The sequence below is a fragment of the Gymnodraco acuticeps genome, unplaced genomic scaffold (genome assembly GCF_902827175.1).
Source record: "Gymnodraco acuticeps unplaced genomic scaffold, fGymAcu1.1, whole genome shotgun sequence".
Taxonomy (NCBI): Eukaryota; Metazoa; Chordata; class Actinopteri; order Perciformes; family Bathydraconidae; genus Gymnodraco; species Gymnodraco acuticeps.
The window spans coordinates 137431-155968 of NW_022990915.1; the positions used below are offsets into that span (position 1 = coordinate 137431).

At 40.7% G+C, this 18538-nt stretch overlaps 1 protein-coding gene across 1 annotated transcript; it reads right to left on the reverse strand.

Annotated features, from left to right (window-relative positions):
* Window positions 1-22: 22 nt before the first annotated feature.
* atl1 (atlastin GTPase 1) lies at window positions 23-18079 on the reverse strand. Its single transcript, XM_034233948.1, is given in 15 exon segments — window positions 23-2417; window positions 5389-5403; window positions 6462-6893; window positions 7859-7930; window positions 8258-8314; window positions 8558-8638; window positions 8640-8686; window positions 10011-10149; window positions 10314-10406; window positions 10498-10554; window positions 11151-11201; window positions 12621-12725; window positions 13256-13390; window positions 13685-13935; window positions 17874-18079. Coding segments are annotated over 15 exon segments (1686 nt in total). The 5' UTR covers window positions 17908-18079; the 3' UTR covers window positions 23-2300.
* Window positions 18080-18538: the final 459 nt, after the last annotated feature.

The following is an 18538-nucleotide window of genomic DNA, read 5'->3' on the forward strand; positions in this document are numbered from 1 at the left end:
GAAAGAAATAACTCAAGTCTGGTTTTCTTTAATTTGATCCAACTTTATTATTTATGTATTTGTAACGGATGTTTTGCAGTGCGTGTTCAGAAACTAAGAGTGGAGGTTTTTCACCTTTCAGTGCTCTAACACAACAAATCTTTAGAAGATTTTAGGAATGAATTAAATCAAGAATACCTTGTAGTGATAGTTTGATAACAGATTAAATCGTGAAAATCTTAAATGCAACATTAACTAATGCTACTTTCCTTACGACTGGACGGGTGTTTCTGTGATGTGATTACTTCACACTGAGAGACTCAAACATCAGAAGAGACTTGCTGAATTTGCAGAGAGCGATCCTGAAAAAGAAATATCATTTTTCTTCTGCAGCTGCAAAAAAAGTGTTGCTGGAAGAATCTTTTACTTACACAAAAGTACTAATACATTTAAAATACTCCATTACAAGTATTCAACTATAATCAGGAAAAATATCCTTAAGGTTCTACGAGTAAAAGTACTCAGTCTGCCAAAAAATCCTTGTATTTTTGTATATATTAGTATGTACAATATATAATGATATTATTAGATAGTTGATATATTAGTAGCATTTAAAAAAAAAGATATATGAGAATTAATGTGTATTTATTTAGTCTAAACGTATTCTGCAGAAAAAATGCCTACATGTGTGATAAAGCTTCAATAATTATAATATTAGTAATTAAATATATATATAATTCTACTATATTTTGATGCTTATACTTATGTGCTTTTAGTAAATACTTGAATTTAGGAGTTTGACTTGCAATGGAGTATTTTAGGACCATAGTATTTTTACTTTTACTTCAGTAAACCCATTGACTTCCACACAAACAGAACAAGAAGTGCTAAAATGCTGACTTATTTCTGGGTTTTAGGACTCATTCCTGCAGAAGCTGATGCAATATTATGCAAAAAGTCTTAAAATTGGAAAGCTTTTAACATTGAAGTGTATAAACTCAAAGGAATCGGTACAGTTAAAACGTCACTAATGTGGAATAATTCAAATAACAACGAGCTGTGTAAAGCTACATTCCTCAGATTTGCTCAAACATCCAATAAAAAACAAGACACACTCATTCCCTCAGCTTTAAAGAGAAAACACACAAACAGCAGATTGTAATATAATGTGTAAACTTCTCCCTGATGCAGAAATCATAATCAAAGTGCAGCGGTGAAATCATCGTCTACATGTATTTATGGCACTAAACCACTTTGTCACAACTATTAAACTGAATAATGTTACGACCTGCTTCAGAGCTCCAGAGAGGATGGACACTAACCATGCTGATGGATCGTTGTTTTTTAACACACAGTACACAGTTTGGCAGATCATAAACATTGTTTCTGACTAACAGCACTAAACTCCGAAGAACAGAACCATCGGCACGAATGGGTTTCACACATCTGAGTATACTCTGAAAACCAGCGTCGGAGCCGAATGAGGTGGAAAAAAATGTGTTGGAAATGAAGTCAACGACAAACTGGAGCCAGGGGCCCGTGGGCACGGACATGCGAAGGACCACCCTCGTGTCTTTATAGTCACTTTAAGTCTTCTTGTGATAATGTTGTGTCTTCATGTCGTTTTGTTGTAGTCATTTTAAGTCACTTTGTAGACATTTTGGGTCTTTTAGTGGTCATTAAGCTCTCTTTGTAATCATGTTCAGTCACTAAGTGGTAATTTTGTGTCTCTTTGTAGTCCTATTGATTCCATTTTTATCATTTTGTGTTCATTTAAAGCCTTTTCGTAAGAATTTTACATTACTTTGTTGTGATTTTATCTTTTTGTCGTCGTTATAAGCCACTTTGTAGCCATTTCCAGTCACTTTGTGGTCAATGTGTGACACAATGTATGCATTTTGTGTGTCTTTATAGTGATTTTGTGTCTATTGCGGTCATTTAAGTCCCTTTGTAATCATTTGAAGTCACTTTGTAATAATTGTGTGTCTTTTAAAGTCACTCTGTAGTCATTTTGTGTATCTTTCTGATTGGTGCATGTCTCTTTGAGTATATCGTAGGTGACGGTAAGGGGGCCCCTGACACTTTGGATCCCAGGCCTGTGCCCAGTTATCACCCTCTGTTGGAGGTTGAATATGCCAAGACGATCCCGGAGCTTCTGTACAGGTGATATTTCGAGAGACGAAGGTGAGCTCCAGGCGCCGCTGAGGAGATGCTCTGCCTTTACATGAACATTACACAGTCCCTTATTAGCTTTGAGTAGTGGATGTACTGGTGGGCCGACACCAGAGTAAAAGAGTGTCTGATGGAGTCTGTCTCAGTGATCAGTTCCTCTTCCTGACCGGCTCCTCCGCAGCCTCGTCCTCCTGAGCGCCCCCGGGGAACGCGTGGTGGTAGAGGTGCCTGTGATTGGCTGCTACGTTGTACAGCTTGTAGAGAGCCTGTGAAGCAGACAGGCGTTTACAGGTGGAGGATTCACACACACATACAGCGCCATCTCATGGTTAAATCCTGTAATTGAACAAATGGGGCAATTTGGCAACGCCCCCAGCCACTGGGATCCGCTGGGTTTTCGGTTGGAATTCGCTGGGTGGAGTCCTATCTGGAGTGCTACATCTGTACTGCACATATTTTATATTTTATTGCATTATATTTCAATGTAAATACTGCTTTATTTGATTTTCTGTTTTACTATATTTTTTCTTATTTTTTTGTAATGTTATTATAGTGTTCTTAAAATAGTTTGCTATCTGTGTTTTTAAATGTTACTTTTATGCAGTGGCGGTTCTAGACCAATTTTACTGGGGGGGCCAGGCTGGGGCCAGTTATTTCATGAGAGGGGCACAATAAAAGCGGGTTAAAAAGACAAAGACAGTATAAAGTAATTGTGCAAAATAAACATAAAATACAGTAATTGGTATTTGTTTTTGTAAATGTAAGTTACAGTCCTTTGTTTCAGTAGTTTTTTTCATTTAGAGTATTTGCTTTAGTAACTTTAAGTTACAATTTAATTAAAAAACATGAACAGAATTTGCTTTTGTAAGGTAATGAACAGTTTAATCTTAGCTTAGTCAGTGTTACGGGGGCACTGGCCCCTGTTGCCCCCCCCCCCTAGAACCGCCCCTGCTTTTATGTATGCACCACGACACCAAGTCAAATTCCTCGTACGTGTCAACCTACCTGGTAATAAACCTGATTCTGATTCTTCTGATTCTGATTCTGACAATAACAGAATCAGAAGTCCTTTATTAGTCCCAGTGGGAAATGTACGGTGTTACAGCTAAAGTGGCATAGCAGGTAAATAAAGGCATGCAATAATAAAGAATACGCTAACTTATTAAATACAGAGAAGAAAAGCACACATTAGTAACAAAATACTCAACCATATTAAAGAACCATGGCTAAAAATGAGTATGCTATTGAACAAAGGGGAATTTGTGTATTTCTTTAGGGTCGCAAGGGTCTTTAAATTAAGCCGAATTAACCTCAGAGATCTCCTCCTTCCTACAACAACCAAACGTTGTAATTAAAACCAACAAAAACACTAAATAAAGCAGTTTCAAGTTTCAAATCAGTGTTTCCTCTATGGAAGCAGGTCGGAGTTGCTAAGAGCGTTAGCTCAGCTTGTTTCTCTGATAAGTTAAGATTCAAAAGTTCAGGAGGATTTAATCAGAAGCCGAAACATCTACAACGGTCTGATCTTCTACAAAATCAAAGATAAACACTGGATGAAGCTGTTTCACTTAAAAAAAGCAGTGTTTCTCTGATGCAGTTTGATGAATTTAAGATACAGGTACACAAAGTACACAACTCAACAAAAAATATATTGCTAGACGTTTTTACATATTTTAAATGCAGAAATGTTACTGTTACGTGCCGTAGTGGGTGCTTGTGTGTGTGTGTGCTTGTGTGTGTGTGTGTGTGTGTGTGTGTGTGTGTGTCTCTCTCTCTCCCTGATTGTCTCCAGGTGCAGCCTCTCCCCCAGGTGCTCCCAATCCCCAATCAGGGCCTCCTTAAAGGACCTGAGGAAGGCTACAGTGGGCCTCTCCTTCTCCTCTGGCAGAATGGTGTCTATGGCCCCGGCCACACGAGGACGAAAACGGTCGTTTGCGTTACTGTTTAGTGTCATATAGACCGTTCGGCCACACGAGGACGACCGAATACGGCACTAAACGGCTGCGGAAACGATAACGGGTCCCAAGGTGGATAGAACGGCATACGCAACGCTCTGGGGGGTCCAACGGCTCCGTGTGTACGCCCTATACGATCATTTTCTGATAATGATGAGGCAATAGCCCCGCCTCTCCCCACCTCTGCTGCTCACCCCCGCGTCAAAGTAAACTGCACACTGAATTCAGATTATTTATCTTTCTCTCGATACGCGAGTGAAGTCTAATCTGACAGGACGGAGACACCTCTCAAACTACCTAAACTAGTTATAAATATGTTTATTTTTACTGTCGGCCGGGTCACTCATTACTGGATCAGCTGCTGCATGAAACAGACACTGACGCTGTCCAAAGAGAGGGAGGAAAAAGAGAGGCTCCGTGTATTTTATTATTATATTATATAGAGTCTTTATTCATTTGTTTTAAAGCTCAATAAATAACAAAGAAGACCTTTGACCGGCACTTTTATAATTTTGTCGGAAGATTTAAACTTTAATACACATTGACTGGCGAAAAACTGCCCGGTTCCCTCGGCCCCCACCGCGGAGAATAGAAGGGCAACCATGACAACCATGCTTCTTCGCTGCTTTTGTGGAGGAAGTTACAGCGCCACGTACAGGCTCCTGCATATGTACTGCAGCTTCTCCAGCGGTTGGAGCTAAATGGAGCTGTCTCGTGTGGACAGACACTATCCGGTGAATATTGCGTGTGGACGGAAGCTTTTTTGCGTTTGCGTTAATCCTATGCGTTTAGCCGTTTTCGTCCTCGTGTGGCCTATGTCTCTGTGTGGGACCTGTGTTTTGTTCATTATTAGGAGATGTGCTCCAGTGTATATTTGTGTCCTACAGTAGCTTATCTTAGTTTACTTTGCAAGTTGGCTGGTGTCCTGGTGAGCCCTTTTTCTTTTGTCCATTAAAACACCATCTTGTGGCTTCAGAGATCAGTTTCCTCTCTTTTTTCTCTCGCCCGGTCATTTTATATTTGGTTACTTCCCTTTGGTTCCCCTAGCCCAGTAGGGAACGTAACAGTTACATATATTACATTTAACTACTTAGGATAACTTAAGACAATAAACCAAGTTATAATAAGAGTAAAACAACATTACAACTTGTATTATTGTATGTTTTTGCAAATATTTCTGTGAGAATCAGAATTAATTATCCACACGTTTAAGTAAATGCATGCTCTCCTAGATTCTCCTGCTTTCTTTTTTTCTTTTTCCCAATTTTATTTCTCCACTTACCTCATTTGTGCTCCCCTGCAGAAGCATTAAAAAGAAAGAAACATACAGTATCAGCACATACATGCATTTATAACAAAGCATGGTCAATAACAATAGATTATTTCTGTAAATGGATCTGTCCTCTTTCTCTGCCGCTGATGTGAAAGAGGGTTGTTGCCCTCTGGTGGTTTGAAGATACTCAATAATGTAAGTTACTGATGAGTCTAACAGATTTTGTAATTAATTATAACAATGGATTGTTTTAAAAACGTTTTTGCAGTGACCCATCGAGACTTCTATAAGTGATCAAATGCTGACTCATATCTGGGTTTGAGGACTCATTCCTAAACCTGTAAATTAGTAAGGAGGCCTACTTCCTGTTCTCTAGTCTTAAAATTAATGTTTTTTTTATTCGTTTTTTGTTCCGAAGCCTGAAATAAGGTCTGTGGTTAATTCAAGCTTAAAGGATGACATCACTGCCCCGCTCTGTTTCAGGCTTCAAACCAGAAACCCATACAGAAAAAAGCCATTGACTTTCAGATAAGTGAACAGGAAGTGCTAAAATGCTGACTTATTTCTGGTTTTGACGACTCATTCCTGCTGTGGTCTATTCCTACTATTATACTACTATTCATACTTGTTGGGAACATACAGAATGTACTCTTCCAATATGAGAGTACACATGATAACAAAGGTATCCCAACTGTAGCTGTGAAGTTGAACATGACAGGATGTCTGATTACCTAGAAGATCATCAGGACTGTTTGAGGCATATGATAGCTCTGTGATTAACATGATGATTCAGCCTCTATGGAGATAGACATATGACAAGCATGCTCATTTCTGACGTGGAGCTAATCTGAACTAAACATTGAATACTGCTTTCTATTCCTCCATCTTGTGACTGTGTAACTCCCTCTCTTGGATATCAGCATGTGACACTGTTCAGGAACTAGTTGATGCTCTGTATGTGATGACTACTTCCATTCTGGAGAGGATCATAAATACGTGGATCCTGAGATTGAAGCTCAAGCCGGTGACCAGTGATATTTTTCTAACATAACTCGAATAATGTTAAAGTTTTTCCAGCTCACCTGGTCCCACAGGGCCCCGGCCACCTGGTCGATGACGGCCCCCAGCTCTCGGTACTCCCCAGAGTATCGGATGTAGGCCCAGGTGCAGAGCGTGATGAGCGCCAGACCCAGCACCATGTTGCACAGGCTGGCGATCACGTCCACGCCCACGAAGCCCGTGATGCCGGCGGCCACGTACATGACGAAGATGACCACGAAGAGGGTGGCGGGGGTGCGTGCGGCGTGGAAAATGTTCTTGGAGTCGTTGTGCTTGATGTACTGGACGAACACCTCGTCCACCTCGGCCTCCAGCTGCTGCAGGTAGCGCCGGCTGAATTCCTCGCCGCCCATCTTCTTCACGCCCTTGAACACCTGCAGCGCCTCCTCTCTGATGGCCCCGTGCCGCGCCTGCAGCTCGCTAGGGGCGAGGAAGGGCCGGTCCCCCCCGCACACCTGGGAAGGAGAGGAGACGGGTTGGTAAGAATGATTTTAAAGGTCACCTATTGTCCAAAATCCACTTCTTCATGTCTCTTCTACATCAACATGTGTCCCCTCTTCTTCATGTCTCTTCTACATCAACATGTGTCCCCTCTTCTTCATGTCTCTTCTACATCAACATGTGTCCCCTCTTCTCCATGTCTCTTCTACATCAACATGTGTCCCCTCTTCTTCATGTCTCTTCTACATCAACATGTGTCCCCTCTTCTTCATGTCTCTTCTACATCAACATGTGTCCCCTCTTCTTCATGTCTCTTCTACATCAGCATGTGTCCCCTCTGTGTAAAGAGACTCTGAAAGTTTCAGGAACAAAGATTCTCTCTCTTTTTTGTCCTGATCCATTTCTATAAAAACCTGTCTGAAAATGAGCTGATCAGATTTTGGCCACTTTATGATGTCATAACGATTTTTTTAGCCAATCAGCAACCAAGGTAACCCCCCCCTCCTTATCACCTGAATCTCCTCCTAGAGCACCATTGAGTTCTTTTTAACCAAATCTCTCTCAGAGGGCGTGGGGAGGGGCTCCTTATTTTCATCTAAAGTCACAGACAGAGAATCTGCACTTTGGAAACAGGGCTGAAACAGAGGGGATTATGGGATGCTGCAATGATCTGTTTGGTGTTTCAGCCAATCAGAGACAGGCTCTGTATATATCTATAACTATAATATATTGATGAAAAACTGTATAATAGGGGACCTTTAAATACTTTGTGTTTTGGGTCTGGGCTCCTGTTCTCAGGCTTCAGATAGCTAACATACTGTATCTCCATTATGTCTTATGATTGCACTTAGACCCTGAAGGCAGCATCTCCCTGGTTCAATGGGATTTATTTTTGGATTATTGCAGAAAATACCTCAATCTAAAACTGTCACACAGGGGACAGTTTTAGATTTCATTTTAAAATCCCGTTTCTACAGACCTGCTCCATCTTCTTGCTGTACAGATCCTTTGCAGCAGCGACTGCAGCCAGATTATTCGCCTCTGCTGTGGCCTGAGAGCAAGCAGGTGGGAATATTTGGATTATTTAAGGGGAATACAAGATTTAGATTTCATCTTTATTTTTTACAAATAACATTATGTTTTGTATGGATTTCTGTCCTCAAGTTAAGGAAAGTGGGAACATATTGAAAATACATCAGCTAGTAAGGCATTTTTACTTTCAGTAGCCCATAACATACTTTTATATACTTAAAATTAGGCATTGCAAAAACATTTAGAGATACTAATTACTTTATGGACCAACATAAACAGTAAAGCGTATGGAGACAGAAGTAGGTAAAGTAGTTGCAGTAACATTTAAGACGATGTGAAAACGTACCTGCAGCATGGACTTTGGATGGGGCAGCTCCTCACCTTGGTAAATTTTAATGTACGCCTGAAATAAAGAAAATAGGATAAAATACATTAAAATAACAGAATAAATATGTTGATATTAGTATTTAGTGTGTGGGAGAGAAACCCCCTCCGGAGGGAACACAGGGATTTTAGCCTTTGCAGACCATTTACATGCACTTAAAGAACACACTACAGGAGAGGGAACCCCACACAATGCAGAATAGCGACTCTTTAACAGTCAGAACATATGAAGAACTTTTCAAATCTGATGTTTTTACTGTACCTTGAAGTACTCCAGCAAGCCTCTGCAGGTGATCTTGCTGCCGTTGATCTCCTTCACGTCGATGTTCTCAGGACTGAGCAGGCCACGGCAGCAAGACCTTCAGGTTGTTGATGAACTCGCCATCAATCTCTGCATGGTAAGACATTAAAAAAGTGTTTTACAGTCAGCTCACGCATGTGGTAGTCCAAAAAAGAAACAGGAAATATGAAAACCAGATTTTTTAACCAAGCGGTGTTTCATTACAACTGGTGCAGAACCTGCTCATGCATAATTCATTAATACTCGCCCTACAGGGAGATACATTTATCATCATTTACCATGAAAACTACGACAGTTTGCATATTTACTTTTATGCAGTATATATCCTGCATCCTGTCCAACCTCAGAGCCTCGCTGTGTTACACATTATTCAAAACGTTTAAGTTATTGTTATACTGTAGTACATTTGTGTTCAGACCCTAGTATTTCAATGTATACTTAAAGGTCCCCTTACTGTTTTTCATCAATATATTACAGGTCTCAGATATATACAAAACATGTCTCTGAAGTGTTTGGCTCCAAACAGATCATTGCAGCATTACCCATAATCCCCTCTGTTTCAGCCCTGTTTCCAAAGTGCTGATTCTCTGTCTGTTACTTTAGATGAAAATAAGGAGCCCCTCCCCACGCCCCTCTGAGAGAGATTTGGTTACAAAGAACACAATGGTGCTCTAGGAGGAGATTCAGGTGATAAGGGGGGGGGGGGGGTTACCTTGGTTGCTGATTGGCTGATGGTTACACAAGACAAAACATCGTTATGACATCATCAAGTGGCCGAAATCTGATCAGCTCATTTTCAGACAGGTTTTTATAGAAATGGATCAAAAAGAGAGAGAATCTTTGTTCCTGAAACTTTCAGAGTCTCTGTCCCACATGTTGATGTAGAAGAGACATGAAGAAGAGGGGACACATGTTGATGTAGAAGAGACATGAGGAAGAGGGGACACATGTTGATGTAGAGGAGACATGAAGAAGAGGGGACACATGTTGATGTAGAAGAGACATGAAGAAGAGGGGAAACATGTTGATGTAGAAGAGACATGAGGAAGAGGGGACACATGTTGATGTAGAGGAGACATGAAGAAGAGGGGACACATGTTGATGTAGAAGAGACATGGAGAAGAGGGGGACACATGTTGATGTAGAAGAGACATGAGGAAGAGGGGACACATGTTGATGTAGAAGAGACATGAAGAAGAGGGGACACATGTTGATGTAGAAGAGACATGAAGAAGAGGGGACACATGTTGATGTAGAAGAGACATGAGGAAGAGGGGACACATGTTGATGTAGAAGAGACATGAGGAAGAGGGGACACATGTTGATGTAGAAGAGACATGAAAAAGTGGATTTTGCATAATAGGTGACCTTTAAGTAAAGGATCTGAGGCCTGCAGAAAACGGGAAATGTTAACCTTTAATCCTGCCGTCGAAGTTGGGGTTGGTGGCGACCTTGAGTCCGGGGTGGGGCATCAGGAAGCAGGAGATGTTGGTGAAGCAGGAGTGGATGTGTTTACGGACGTTCTGCAGCTCCTCGTGCTGGTTCTCTGAGATCTGCAGCACACACACACACACACACACACACACACACACACACACACACACACACACACACACACACACACACACACACACACACACACAAACACACTTGCGTCAGGATTTAAGGATTGTGCGCAGCGATTGTTTAAAATACATGTTATTAAGTCAAATCTGACCTTCAGTCTCTTCTCCAGGAAATTCATGCCTCCCTCCTGTCCGTAGGGAAACTCGTAGGGAAAGCTCCAGTCTCGAACCAGGAAGATCATAGACTAAAACCAAAAAAAGTATCATTTTTAAATGTAATTTCCTGACATTTGGATGCAGTCAGCACATTAAAGAGAGTGGAAAGGATTGAGGTACCTGAAAGGGTTTGAGGAACGTCTCCTCCATGGCTAGTCTGCCGTACTCAGTGAAGAGCTGGAGGAACACAGATAAGACAAAATAAAACGTTAAGTAAGACAGTCAGTTTTATTAAACACCAAAGGGAACCTTAAAGGGACAGTTTGGATGTTTTAAAGTGTGGTTTTTGTGTATTTTAACTACTTTATCTTGTATTCAGACGGTCCTTCTGATGTTATGCATGCTCTCTTGAAAGCCACCAGACTCCATTGACAAAACCACTCATTTAAACTGAACAGAACTAAGGAGTTTATGGTGCAGCGCTGACTCTGTCTGTTAGTTAGTTTGTGTTATTGTGTGTCTTCGGTGCATCCAAACCAACACTTTGATTCACCAAAGTCACACAATAACACTAAATAACTTACCAATCATTGCAGAGGTACACCAGCAGCTCCTGTGTTGTGTCAAGTTAAAATGACTGTTTTGTGAATGGAGTCTGGTCGCTTTGTCTAACAGAGCGTTGACTTGAACTTAAGTTGATTTATTTAGGTGAATACACTCTTCAAAACATACAAACTATCCCTTTAAGAGTCTATGGGAGCATATTAATCCAGTATGTGGGTTTATTTGGTGTTTATTTCACTGTATAACTGCAATGGTGTTGTCATTTTTACCTGCAGGTGCTGAAGGTCGTCCTCTTGTACATTCTGTGAGATGTTGTAAACCTGAAAAATAACAATTATTATAGTATAATAACTGTCACCTGGTTATATATTTGTATCTATTGAATGAAGAGCGAAACAGGAACATAACGGTACTTAAAAGTACATAATGAAAAATACAATTGAAATAAAGCTAAACAAATATGTACAACAAGAAAAAATGATAAAATATGAAGAAATGCTGGAGAAACTATGTTCAAGAAAAATAAATATAGAAAAGATTACATCTACAATAACATACTAAAACAAAATGTGAAAATATGTACAATATATGGGAATGGTGTCCAAAGATTGTGAACAGGTTTACTAAAAACGTCGACCTCTTGGCGTCGCTAAAGGCCCTGTCACACTGTCCCGAAATTGACACCCGATGGACACACGATAAAGGAAATGTTCAAATTCGGCTGTGATCGTAGCAACATCGGGCCATTCGTGAGGCCATCTTAAGCCATCGTATGACCGCCGGTGGAGTTTCTCAGGCTCCGGCAGCAACTTTGTGAGCGGCAACTTCGTAAGGCACTCGTGAGGACATCTTGTCAAATCGTGTCATCTTCGTGTTATCATCGGTGCCATCGGGCATTCACCCTCACTCTGATCGGGGCGAATGCCCGATGGCACCGATGATAACACGATGCCCTCACGATGGCCTTACGAAGGGCACAATTGACACACGAATTCAACACGAAAATTAACCTTCGCAAGGTCCTTCGGCAATTTGTTGGCATGCCAAAGATTTTGCCACCGCTCACGAAGTTGCTGCCGGAGCCTGAGAAACTCCACCGGCGGTCATACGATGGCTTAAGATGCCCTCACGAATGGCCCGATGTTGCTACGATCACAGCCGAATTTGAACATTTCCTTTATCGTGTGTCCATCGGGTTGTTTTATTGCACAACAAAATCATGTAAATATATTATGTAAATAACCCAATTTGTGTTCTGTGAAACTAAAAAGGATATAATATATTATTTTGAAGGACAGTTGACAGGAAGTTGTTGTTGTTATGGAAACAACATTACGGAGAAAACGTAATATTTTCTACATATAACGACGGATAAAGTAAAGAACAAAGTCTGAAGATATCAGTACAGTATCATAGTACTGTAACACAATTGTTTTTGGTACTTTCATTGCAGTTGTATGTCTTAAATGTAATGTAAATGTTGCCTTTGTGTGTGGTTCGGGGCCATCATCGTGCGAAATTCACAATTCCATATTCGTGTGTCCATCGGGTATCAATTTCGGGACAGTGTAACAGGGCCTTACTGAAAGGTCAGGAAAGCATCATTGCACAATGTTTTGTGTCGATCCATTAAATAGAGGCATCTCAGTCCGGTGTTGTAATGACGTACCAACTTCTAAATGTACAAACCTATATTAAATCAGATAAATCTAAGCATCCTCTCCTGAGGCGAGGCGTACCTGCATGGAGCTGATCATCGTGCTCAGAGCGAACACGGTGGCCGAGTCTCTCAGAGTCGACTGGCTGTCAAACGTTCCCTGAGTGTCCATCAGCAAAACAGCCGCCTGAGGAGGAACATACATAGAAATGATATATATAATATACATAAATACATTTAAATAAGCCCCACATCTTACAACTGTAACAATAAAGATACAGTATGTGGACATCAATAATAGTGATCCAATGTCATAACAAACATGAGGCTAAAATGGATCATTAAGTTATTTTACATTTAGTTCTTTAGGTATATTTACATATATTTCTTTTTTCTTTTGATTTGGCTAAGCTTTAAGTATGTTTTGATGATCTTACTTTTGTACTTTAATATACTTTATTTAAGTGAAATTCCTGAGTTCTTCTTCCACCTCTGCATTTGGCTGATGCAGGTGTAAAACAGGTGTTTGAATGTAAAAATTATTTCCTTTAAATGTGGTTTTATTTGGAGAAACGGTGATAAGGTGAGAAACAGAGCTGTTGCAAAGATCTGAAAAGGTATTGCATAAAGGATGAATTTAAGTGTGTCAAATGTAATGTCTCATTGTCCCTCTTGTGTTTAATGGTCTCCTCTCTGCAGGATGTATCCGGTCTTCACCTTGGTGCCGTCGGGTTTGTCCACCAGGAAGACTTCGCTCCAGATCTGGATCCCCGTGGTCTCTCTCTCGGACCCCCCCCTCCAGGAGAAGCCGGTCAGAGGCTCGTCTGCAACGCCCAGCCAGCCCTCAGACGCCTGCACACATTTATTCATTTCATTTACTCTCAGTCAATTTAAATTAATATTTTTCTAGGAATACATGCATGAAAAAAAAGACAATTGTTTGCATTTTTTTCATTTATTTAGCTTTTATTACCTTGTTAGAGATAGTTTTTGTGTAAAAATGATAATAAAAATAATGATAAAAATAATAATGATAAAAAACAATAAAATAATAATATTAATTAAAAAATAATAATGATAAAACACAATCAAATATTAATTTAAAAACAATGATACAAATAATAAATACATCATGCCAGATCTTACGTGGTTGTACATGTAGCGCAGCATGAAGTCCATGAGGAAGGACTTGCCCTTCCGGAAGGCTCCGGCCACAGAGATGGCGACCACTTCTCGGTCCCGGACCTCGGCGCTCAGCAGGATCCGGCTCAGCGCCGCCTCGTCCAGCTCGAAGGTGTGGTCGTCCTTCACCAGCAGGACTTGAATCGGCCGCGCCCGTCCGTCAGGCTCCTCCTCCTCCGAGCTCCAGTCGTACACCGGCTTGTCGCTCAGGGACCCTGCAGGACAACATGGAGAGATGATGGCTTAAAGGTCCCCTATTAGACTGTTCATCAATATATCACAGGTCTCAGATATATACAGAACATGTCTCTGATTGGCTGAAACACCAAACAGATCATTGCAGCATTACCCATAATCCCCTCTGTTTCAGCCCTGTTTCCAAAGTGCTGATTCTCTGTCTGTTACTTTAGATGAAAATAAGGAGCCCCTCCCCACGCCCCTCTGAGAGATATTTGGTTAAAGAGAACTCAATGGAGCTCTCGGAGGAGATTCAGGTGATAAGGGGAGGGGGGGGGGGGTTACCTTGGTTGGTGATTGGCTAATGGTTACACAAGCCAAAACATCGTTATGACATCATAAAGTGGCCAAAATCTGATCAGCTCATTTTCCGACAGGTTTTTATAGAAATGGATCAAAAAGAGAGAGAATCTTTGTTCCTGAAACTTTCAGAGTCTCTTTCCACAGAGGGGACACATGTTGATGTAGAAGAGACATGAAGAAGAGGGGACGCATGTTGATGTAGAAGAGACGTGAAGAAGAGGGGACACATGTTGATGTAGAAGAGACATGAAGAAGAGGGGACACATGTTGATGTAGAAGAGACATGAAGAAGAGGGGACACATGTTGATGTAGAAGAGACATGGAGAAGAGGGGACACATGTTGATGTAGAAGAGACATGAAGAAGAGGGGACACATGTTGATGTAGAAGAGACATGGAGAAGTGGGGACACATGTTGATGTAGAAGAGACATGAAGAAGAGGGGACTCATGTTGATGTAGAGGAGACATGAAGAAGAGGGGACACATGTTGATGTAGAAGAGACATGAAGAAGAGGGGACACATGTTGATGTAAAAGAGACATGAAGAAGAGGGGACACATGTTGATGTAGAAGAGACATGGAGAAGAGGGGACACATGTTGATGTAGAAGAGACATGAAAAAGAGGGGATTCATGTTGATGTAGAGGAGACATGAAGAAGAGGGGACACATGTTGATGTAGAAGAGACATGAAGAAGAGGGGACACATGTTGATGTAGAAGAGACATGAAGAAGAGGGGACACATGTTGATGTAGAAGAGACATGGAGAAGAGGGGACACATGTTGATGTAGAAGAGACATGAAGAAGAGGGGACACATGTTGATGTAGAGAAGACATGAAGAAGAGGGGACACATGTTGATGTAGAAGACATGAAGAAGAGGGGACACATGTTGATGTAGAAGAGACATGAAGAAGAGGGGACACATGCTGATGTAGAAGATACATGAAGAAGAGGGGACACATGTTGATGTAGAGAAGACATGAAGAAGAGGGGACACATGTTGATGTAGAAGAGACATGAAGAAGAGGGGACACATGTTGATGTAGAAGAGACATGAAGAAGAGGGGACACATGCTGATGTAGAAGAGACATGAAGAAGAGGGGACACATGTTGATGTAGAAGAGACATGAAGAAGAGGATTTTTGCATAATAGGTGACCTTTAATATAACATGTTTGTATTGTCTTTTGATGCATGTGTGGATTATGAGACCAATAATGGACCCCTGGGATCAGTCATGCAAAAGGCCCTATTACCTATACGAACCAGAAACACACACTTTTGGTTGTAGTTTTGGGTCTATTTATGGCCATTTTGATGGGTTATTTTGTGACTTCTTAAAGGTGAGGTAAGTTTGAGAAACCGGCTCGAGATACACTTGTTGTTATATTCCATGGAATGCTCTTAACATCCCGATAGCAATGAATATCTAAAATGCTTTGACAATAAATACATTAAAAAATATCATCAGTGGAAGCCGTGGCGCTGTAAATAGCACGACCAATCATCTGAGCCGGCCCGGCTAAAGTAACTGGATGGCCTACCTGCCTGTCAGCCTTCCATCTGTGCAAAAACTTATCTCGTGCCCTCATTGGTCATGTGCGCGTTCGTGTGTGTTGGAGGAGGGGCTCTGTAAGGAAGTCTGAAGGAAGTGGCAGATTTCTTCCGGCAGTGTATTTTCAAATTATAGCGCACTCGAGCTGGTTTCTCCAAAATTACCTACCCCACCTTTAAGTACATTTTGCCTCTGTGGTAATTTTGAATCTTATTGATGTAGAAGTGCCGGGGAAATAAAAATGTATTTAAAATGTTTTACTGTATGTTGTTGCATCCATGTGTGGATTTTGAGACCAATAATAAGCTTTTATTTATCCTACAAAACCACTTCTAATTAGCACTGGAAAGTCGATTAAAATCAAATCATATGAGCGGATGATCTTCCAGAACTCCTCACTGGTGAGAGGGAAACTGAGCGGTCCATTAAGCTGACAGTAAACAGGAAGTTGAGTCCATTACTCCTTCCTGTTGCAGCAGGTTAATAGCATCCTATGAAACCTTGTTAATACTAATAATAATGAATCCTGCCATGAAATCTCGTGTGTGTGTGTGTGTGTGTGTGTGTGTGTGTGTGTGTGTGTGTGTGTGTGTGTGTGTGTGTGTGTGTGTGTGTGTGTGTGTGTGTGTGTGTGTGTGTGTGTGTGATGAATCATTCAGAGCTCTTCCTGTGTGTTTACTGGCACTGACTCAGTGTGTTGCCATCATGCAGAGCTTCTCGATGTAAGACCGAAGTACTCAGATATTTAAATTAAGTAAAAGTATCTTTATTATAACTATAATACACCACTGTATACGTTGCAATGTACACCTTTTTACATTTATTTGTAGTACAATATGCACATTTGAAATGTAATGTATTATTTTTATTTAAATATTTTTATTCATCCTTTCATTAAACATTTTCTTCTTGTGTATTTATAGATATTTTGTAACGTTTTTGAATTAACCCCCTTAAGATAAATAAGAAATGTATTTGATAAATGCAGTTTAAAAAAATTAAACAATGAACTTAATCACAGACTTTACTGCTTTGAAAATGGTACATTTCTTGGAGAGAAGAATGAAAATTATCAGCAAGATATCACATATTTGCAGCCTCATTAGAAAATGACTGATTTTAGCTTTTCAATTTACAAATAGTGAAAAGAGTATGTGATGTTCATTCTGAGGCACCTTACATTTGACCAAGGCCCTGAGACAGATTAAGGAGAAGCTGGTCACATTTGCGAGCTAAAAGATGAATGCAGGATGCCAAGAAAGCACGTCGGTGAATAATTGAAGGAGGAACCAGCAGCCAAGGTTCCTGTCAGTTTGAGTTCACTTCTCCTGCAGAGGCCTCACCCTTTGCCGGCTCAACCTGAGAATACTGCTGCTGCTTCTCCAAAAACAAGCCAAACACGTCAGCTAAAAGTGGGTCAAACCAGATCAACTCTATAGTAACTAAACAGCTGCATTAACCCATTTTCACTTAAATGTAACCAGTCAATTTCCCTCCTCCTGCAGGACTGTATGTGAAGTAACACATAGGCATGATACATACCTGGATAATGATCATAGCATTCATGATTAGTATAGATATGGAGATGATAAGGGCTATTTCCTAATGCATTATTACATAATGTACTGCTAAGTGCAGCACAGAGCATCATAGGAGGCTCAGTGTGACAAACACAGTGAAATCAGAAGGTTATTTGCAGGCCTTTTGGGGCCTGGACCGCCCAAACAGAGGCTTTCCTGCATGAAAAAAGCACCACTATAGGCTATAGTGCTGGAATGGTCTGCTCGTTTATGCATATTAGCTCGAAATGCATGCAGGGACAAATAGGGGGTAAAATATATGTAACATTAGGGGTTATATTGTTATTATTATTATTATTATGGGTTTGAAATAAAAACAAACAGGTCGTAATTTGACTGAGAAACAAGACTGTAATGGAGGAATCTGGAGTAAACATGTAATTGGCTGCATTGCTTACACGCCTCGACAGGAATAAGAAAAAATGTACGTCAAGGAGAGAATAAAAAAACGGAATATTTGTACGTACACTCACCCCAGCTGTCTCTCTCTTTGCGGTGTTTAGCCATGTTCCTGTCCTTTAAATCCCTGCTGTGTTTGTGCGAGAATCAGCGACCCTACTCGGTATTCATGGGTGTCTTAGGGCGGGGAGGATGCTCATCTCCTCCGGAACGATGCTCGATGCTCCGAGGAGGATGATGGAGCTTTTTATTCCTGCAGGATCTCATGCGTGCAGACAGGGGGCGCTGCTGTCTGTTGTTCCTGCTAATGTAGCAGCCTAATAATGCAGGACAAATACATGTGGTTCAGAGGGAAATGTACTCAAATGAGTGCAACCGCTGAGTATGTGAGGTATGTTTGCAATGCAAGGGTTTTATTGATGCTGTTGTGAGAAAGAAATACCATTTGTCGTCAGCAGGTGGCGGTAGGGACAAAGAGAATAAGGACTACGTGCTGCCTTCAAGGTCTGTCGTAAATATCTATACTAAAACAACATTTATGAATACACTAAGATTGATGGAAGCTGTTTATGTTAGCATTTTGTTTTTCAATGTGGAGCAATTTGAAATTGTCAAAATTCTGAGAAAAAAGTAAAAACTCGAAAAAAGTCTAAATTCTGTGAATATAGTACAACTATCTGACAAAATAGTCGAAATATGAACAGAGTAAACATTCAAATGATGTGAGAAAAGTCAAATA